Below are 8,014 nucleotides of genomic sequence, written 5' to 3' on the forward strand. Positions count from 1 at the left end.
TCATGGTCTCAGCTCATTTGAGCATTTTATCAAACACTAGGTGTGCAAATTAGTTACAAGGTCCTACAAGATTTCCTTCACCCCACAACCAACTCAATACCAAGAGTTCACCCATACTAGATTAATGATCTTTCCACAACCCTTGATAGTACATACATACATACATACATATATAAATAACACTCCCACACCCAAGATTCATACTTTCCATTAACCATATTCCACCCTAAATATGAAATTAAAAACTAGGGTATGGAACCTTACCTCTTAGATGAAGACCTTTTGAGTTGTCCTTGTGAAATATTCAAGCCTTGGGCAAGAATTGATGAACAAAATGGATAGGTCTTCTTTTTCTCTCTCTAAGATACTCTCACCTCTCTCTAAAAATATCATATTAAACTCTTAAAAATGACCCCCAAAGCCTTTTTATAAAAATGGGATCGGGTAAAATTTCCAAAACCTAAACTTGCCAAAACCGGGTTTGCGGTCGCAGACCGTACCGCATAATCGATATGCAGCCCGCAAAATGGGCCGCAAAAATGATGCCCAAAAATTGAACTTGTCTGAACTAGTATGCGACATTTATGCGGTCCGCAGACCTCTTCTGCGACAACAGACTGGACCGCAGAATTATCTTCCAGATTTGCTCATGCCAAGTCTGCGACTGAAATACGGACCGCGAAGTGAATATGCGATCGCATAATGGACCGCAGAAATGACCTTCAAATTCAACAATCTTTCTGCTCAACTATGTGATGGATATGCGGCCCATAAACCTATTCTGCAGTCGCAAACTTGACCATAGAATCGTCTTCTCTTTCCATAAATTTCCATCAACTCCCTAGTGCATCCTTCAACCCAAACACGTAAGCCTACCTCGGCACCATGAAACCTTAAATTCCTTTACGAAATTTGTTTTTTTTACGGAGCCTTACATTCTCCCCCACTTAGGATCATTCATCATTGAATGAGGAGTAGAGTTTGATAATTGAATGAGGTGTATGCCCCCACTTAGGGCATACACCTTTACCCACATCATTCTCTTATATGACCAACCCCTTGGAAATCCTTCCTAATCACTTAAGTCGCGTTTCAAGGTTGGGTTAACACCTTTAATTCCCATATGAGTTAAACTTACCATGGTTGAAGGTCCAAACATGTAAGGAAATACCATACCATGGCCAAGCATACATGGCACGAAACTCTATGGCCATACTCATTCACACACATCATGAAACAAGGGGAAAGGGGGTTGAGGGACTTACTTGTTGTTCCTTGGTTGTTGGGGCAGTGCCTTAGCTAATGACCCTTGACTCCGCACCCAAAACATTCATCAGTGACCCTTGACTCCGCACCCTTGACACCTCCTACACTTGGGACATGGGGGCCTCTGCTGCAACTGATCGTTCTCGCTTGACTGGACCTGCTGATTAGATCTCTTGTTGCCTTGGTCTGGCATACCATGGCCCTACCGCTGCTTATCAGGCCTTGATGGTATTGCTCTAGTTGAAGACTGAACAACTGACTGCATGGTTCTGGATGACACTCTCCTATGTAATGCCTTTCTACCATTACCCCCACTGTAGGAGTCACTAAAATTGCCCGCGGATCGGGTCTTTTTGTTGTTATCTTGTTTCGTCTTTATTTTTAACTTTCGATCCTCCGTAGCTTGAGAGAACGCCACCATTTTCCCATAATTCATATCAGAATTCAAGGCGGCTGTAGCGGCCTCATTAATAACCAAGGGGCTAAGACCCTACACAACCACCAGGTTTATGTTTTCATTATCTGCTTCTTGAGATTATTGATCTTTTCGATGTAGGGAGGAAGGATTCATACTCGATTAGCCATTGTTGCCAGGACCTTAATGGATGGCATCGAAGGATAGATTTACACTATCTTCCCCATGATCCTAGTTGAGATGTACCGTGCTATGGTCGGTGCAAGCATGGGTTCGAACACTTTGAGGGTTTTAATCTATTGCTACAAGTTTGGTTGCTGGAACACTTTCAAAGGGGAGAATATCGTCAAGATCTTCTACGAAGGCCACTGAACGACTACATAGCCAACCATCACCCAAAGAAAATGACGTTCTTTCCAGACAGGTTTGCAAAGCCTGGAAATAATGTATGCTGGGTGTGTTTCTTCATAAATCTGGCAGATGAGCAAGTGCATTGGATGTTTGAATGGTTTCCTAGTAGTGAGCTCATCATCAGATCAAAAGGAACTACTCACTTGGCACTGATCGGGCTGCGATGCATCTACCCTTACGCTCCTATAAGGGTAATAAGGCAAGCTGGAAGAAAATAAGTCATACCTCGGGTTTCCATCATGGTTCAGTACACAGTATATTTCAAGGGAGATATCATCTCATTCAAGTTCGAAGTGCAAAACATGTGGAACCAAAAAATCGTCGTGGAAGGAGAAACTATTGAGCCAGACAGGTATCACGTCGGCCATATGTACCACTATCTATTATGGTTAGAAGATGATATACCTGGAGAAGTCAAACCAGGAGTCAATCTGAAGGATAGGATAATAGACGAAGTGGTCGAGGCACTGGTGAAGTACAAGAGGCTACGCAAAAGGGTGTTCGAGTTCGAAGCTAAGCATCTGGAACAACATAAAGTGAACATGGAGGTGATAAGAGAATGGAAAGAGATTGCCACTAAGTCAAAAGAAAGATTAGAATACTTGGAGAAAGGACTGATGGAGCTAGAAGGGAATATGAGAAAAAGACTTTGGGATTGTCAAGGCATGGACGACGATGAAGGAGGAAAGCTGGTAAAGGCTTACTTATTACTGGACATGCGCGATCTGGGAAACATGATTGATGGGGTCAAGAGAGCCAAGCATGGGGAAGGTCCTTCAGGGACCAAGTAGATTAGGAGTTATGTTCTTTACTGCTTTCTAGTTTAGATTAGATTTTGATGTAATAAGTTTTAATGCCATTAGTGATTCTATTATTATTATTGGATTGTTTTGGCTTATTTTTGCAGTAATGAGATGAAGCAAATGGTGGCATCAATTTCTCCAATTCTATGTGTTTCTTAGGCCTACCTCAGGCACAATGAGGTCTCCCAAATTAGGACGCAAATTATTGCATGACTTTGTGAAACATGTTTAAATTTTGCAAACACTCTTTTATTTCACCTTACTAACTTGGTTACCTTTTTGTTTTTTATTTCTTTTATTTATTCTCATTCCCAAAGGTTGGTTCGTGCATACTAAAATCATCAGCATATCACACTAGATCCAAAGATCCTCCACCTCATCCTCCACCTAGCGACCCGAAAAGTAAAGGCAAGGGCAAAGGGAAGATGGATGAATTAATTGGTATCCGGAAAGATAATGCTACTACGGTAGAAAATGTTGAAATTTCAGATGGTAGAAGCACTCCAGGACCATGATTTGGTCTTACGTTTGGAGCAAAAAATCCTTGAGTTACAGGGTGAGCTTGAACAAGTCTGAAATCTGGCAAACCTTTCCCTTACTCTCAATGTTCCCGACATCAACCAGCAAAACCCAATCACTCAAAACAAAACACCACCACAAAACACATAAAACAAGAATCCACCACCCATAGCTCTGAATCCTCCTGCATTGCATCAGTAGCATAATCTCGCGCCTCCCCAAAACCTTAACCCACCACCAGTGCAAACCCCTCAATAACACCACCATCATCCAACTCAATACCCGTAAACCACTACTTATCACACTCCCCAAAATGCACCATAACCTACTCCCGATCCCTAAAACTCAACCAACAATCACCCATGTGTCCATGTTCCAGAAACGCATCAAAACAATCCAATATATTTAGAAACCTTACCCCATACCCCGCAGCAAACCCTATACATACCTGATCCAACTGATAAGGACCTACTTATTCGAAATATGGCAGAGGAACTCAAGAAACATATAGAAAGGGTGCAGAGTGTTGAAGGTGGGAAAGGCATTAAAGGTTTAAACTATGAAGATTTGTGTATTCAGCCAGATGTAGAACTTCCGGAATGTTACAAACCTCCCAAGTTCAAGATGGTCTATGGCACTGGTGATCCGAAGGTGCATCTGAGAAACTACTGCAACAAGCTCGTATGAGTGGGTAAGAATGAACAAATCCGCATGAAACTGTTCATGTGAAGCCTTACAGGAGACGATTCATCTTGGTATATCAGTCAAAACCCAAAGAAGTGGGAAAATTGGGTAAGTATGTCATCAGATTTTATGGACAGATTCAGGTTCAATACACAGAATGCGCCAGATATTTTCTATATTCAAAACCTCAAGAAGAAGCTGACAGAAACCTTCCGCGAGTATGCTACTTGTTGGAGATCAGAGGCCAAAAAGGTAAAGCCAGCACTTGAAGAAGAACAAATGAACAAGTTCTTTGTTAGAGCTCAAGATCCGCGGTATTATGAAAGGTTGATGGTCATCGAGAATCACAAGTTCTCAAACATCATCAAGCTAGGGTAAAGAATAGAAGAAGGAATCAAGAATAAGATGGTGACTAATTTCGAGGCGCTACAAGCCACAAATAAAGCCTTGCAATCAGGAGGAATTTCAAAGAAGAAAGAAGTGGGTGTTGTGATAGTAGCCCAAGGTCCTAAGTCTCCCCTCACATACCAAACACCTCCAACCACATACGAATAACCTGCCACCACCTACCATACCTATAACACTCAACTTGCATACTACCATTCACCTCCACCCACCCACCAAAACTACCCAAAGCCACGCCCAAACTTCGATCGCAGAATCCCTAGACAATACACCCCAATTGCTGAACCCATAGCCCAACTGTATGAGAGACTGAAGGCTGTTGGTTACGTCACCCCTATTCTTGCTGTTGATATTCAAGAACCCTTCCTAGTGGATCAATCCCAACAAAACTTGAGCCTATCATTCAGGCATGAAGGGTCATACTATTGAGGGGTGCCGCATGTTAAAATACAAGATTCAGACACTGATTGACACTAAGGCTATACAAGCAAAGGAAGCTGCACAAAATATCTGCAATAACCCTATCACAAATCATAGGTGTGAGGGAGTGAACATAATAGAAACTGATGAGGAATGGGATCAAAAAGGATCCATCGGACTCATTCGAGAGGGAGATACTTCTAAAACATCTTCAGTCTCCCTCATGCCAGTTGTGGTACAAACCCAGGCACTATTTGAGGTTGAGGTAGGTACACCTTTCACTGTCATGGTAGCTCCCACACCATCTTACAAGTCTGATGTCATCCCATGGGATTGTGTTGTGGAAGCGAGAAGAAAGGTAAAAGCCAAGATGGAAGAGACAGGTGTCGCGCAAGGTATGACTAGAACTGGCAGAGTTTACACACCTGAGAATCTGGGAGGAATGAGCAAAGAAGCTGCATCTAAGCTGCATGTTGTTGAGACAGACACTGACGATCTTTGGAGGAAGATACAAGTAAGGTAATACTCTGTTGTTGACTACCTAAACAAGACTCTCACCCAGATATCCATTTTATCACTGTTGCAAAATTCAGACGCACACAAGAATGCCTTGATGAAAGTGTTAAGTGAAGCTTATGTATCCGCCGGCATCACTAGTGGAGAGATGGCTAACATGGTCGGACATGTACTGGAGAGACACAAATTACTTTCCACGGGGATGAGTTACCACCATAAAGGTTGAGTCACAACAAAGATGGGTCCGACTTGGTTTGATATTGAATTCCAAGTACTAGATATATCTGCTACTTACAACCTATTATTGGGATGACCATGGATACATGCAGCTAGGGCGGTGGCTTCTACTATGCACCAGACGGTGAAGTTCAAGTGGAATCATCAGGAGATGATCATTCATGGAGACGTAAGCAACCCTATCTACACCAACCAGACCATTCCAGTCATCAAAAATAGGAGAAAGTTGGGCGGGGAAACATATCACCGCATTGAGTGAGTTAACGCAATTGAAAAGCATCGATGGTGGAGAAACAAGATAGAAATCATATTGATGTGGACGGTGGACGGGATATGAACCAGGCAAGGGTCTTGGCCGAAAGCTTCAAGAGAACACAAAACCCATACAACCACAGTATCATGGAACGACCTTTGGACTCGGATATGAATATACCGTGCAAGAGTATCAGGATTGGATACCGTCATGGTGCGCCAATTACTATTCGTTGGAACAACACATACCACCTTTGCACCAGGCATTCCGTCAAGATGACATGATGTGGGGATCCGAAGAAGATGAGATTTTGGCTAGTATGAGGAAGTTGTTTCTGGATGACAAAGACATGGACTGCAGTGTAATTGTGGAAGAGGAAGATGAGGAAGACCTTACTATTTAGACAGTAGGAGAAGGAGTTATTCTCAAAAACTGGACCGTTGCACCATCCCGGGCTTGCCGAGTACCTAAGACATTTTCAGAATTTTGTTTCGAAATAATTACTCGAGCCATTGAGTTGTACTTGTTGACAATTTTAAGCTTTATTAATGCATTGATGCTTTTCGTATTTATTATTATCTTTCTACATTCTTTTAAGCATAATTATTACATATCATGATGAACCCATGAATGTGACATGTAAGGAGACAACGCAACATAAGGATAGTGGTTCAGAAGATCTGGAAGATGATATAATACCTGAGGAAATTGTCAAAGAAGTAGAGGATTTTGGAAACTAAGGCCATTAACTTACGGGATTCTGAAACATACAAGGAAACTCGTATAAGCATTCATCTATCGCCGTCAGAGAAGGAAGAGTATATCATGTTTCTAAAGGAATATAAAGATATTTTTGCATGGTCCTACGACGATATGACTCGGTTAAATACATCCATAGTGGCTCACAAGCTACCTACCAATCCCATGTGTCCATCCGTAAAGCAGAAGCTCAGAAAGTTCATTCCAGATATGAGTCTGAAGATAAAAGAGGAGGTCACCAAGAAAATCAAAGTCAAGGTTCTTCAAGTGGTCGAATACCCGACCTGGTTAGCCAATATTAAGCTGGTTCCGAAGAAAGATGGGAAAGTTGGAGTATGTGTCGATTACCGTGATTTGAATAGAGCAAGTCCTAAGGATGATTTTTAATTGCCTAACATACACATATTGATTGATAACTGCACCAAGCATGAAATCCAATCCTTTGTGGATTGCTTTGCAGGATATCACCAGATCTAGATAGATGAACAGGATGCCGAAAAGACAACCTTTATCACACCATGGGGAATATATTATTACAAAATGATGTTGTTTGGTTTGAAGAATGCTGGGGCCACCTACATGAGGGCCATGATGACTATCTTCCACGACATGATACACAAGGAAATAGAGGTGTACGTGGATGATGTTATCATCAAATCCAAAAAGAGTTCGGATCACATAGCAGACCTGAAAATGTTTTTCGACCGACTTCGAAAATACAATTCAAAATTGAACCCCACAAAATGTGCCTACGGAGTCCCTACTGGAAAGCTGCTAGGTTTCATCGCCAGCCGCCAAGGTATTGAGTTAGACCCATCAAAAATCAAAGTTATCCAGGACTTGCCACCGCCAAAGAACAAGAAGGATGTGATGAGTTTTCTAGGATGCCTCAATTATATTAGTCGCTTTATAGCACAATCAACGGTGATATGTGATCTGATCTTCAAGAAGATAAGGAAAGATGCTGCAACAAGCTGGACTAAAGAATGCCATAAAGCTTCGACAAAATCAAGGAGTATATATCTAAACTGCTCGTGCTGGTCCCGCCAAAACCAAGAAGACCTTTGCTGCTTTACCTGTCCATGTTGGATGGAGCCTTTGGCTGTGTTCTGGGACAACATGATGATATTGGGAGGAAAGAGCAAGTGATATATTATCTGAGCAAGAAGTTCACTACTTACGAGGCCCCGTATTCTTTGTTGGAACGTACCTACTGTGCTTTGACATGGATAACCCAGAAGTTAAGACATTATTTCTGTGCGTACACTACATATCTCATATCAACAATGGACCCACTAAAATACATCTTTCAGAAACCTATGCTTA

At 41.9% G+C, this 8,014-nt stretch overlaps 1 protein-coding gene across 1 annotated transcript; it reads left to right on the forward strand.

Moving 5' to 3' along the window:
- The first annotated feature begins 3,897 nt into the window (after positions 1-3,897).
- On the forward strand, positions 3,898-4,476 carry LOC138894386 (uncharacterized). The gene is made up of 2 exons (XM_070179083.1): positions 3,898-4,054; positions 4,154-4,476. Exons 1-2 carry the CDS (start codon positions 3,898-3,900, stop codon positions 4,474-4,476), a joined length of 480 nt encoding a protein of 159 aa, XP_070035184.1.
- Positions 4,477-8,014: the final 3,538 nt, after the last annotated feature.

This window comes from Nicotiana tomentosiformis, chromosome 6 (genome assembly GCF_000390325.3).
Source record: "Nicotiana tomentosiformis chromosome 6, ASM39032v3, whole genome shotgun sequence".
Lineage (NCBI taxonomy): Eukaryota > Viridiplantae > Streptophyta > Magnoliopsida > Solanales > Solanaceae > Nicotiana > Nicotiana tomentosiformis.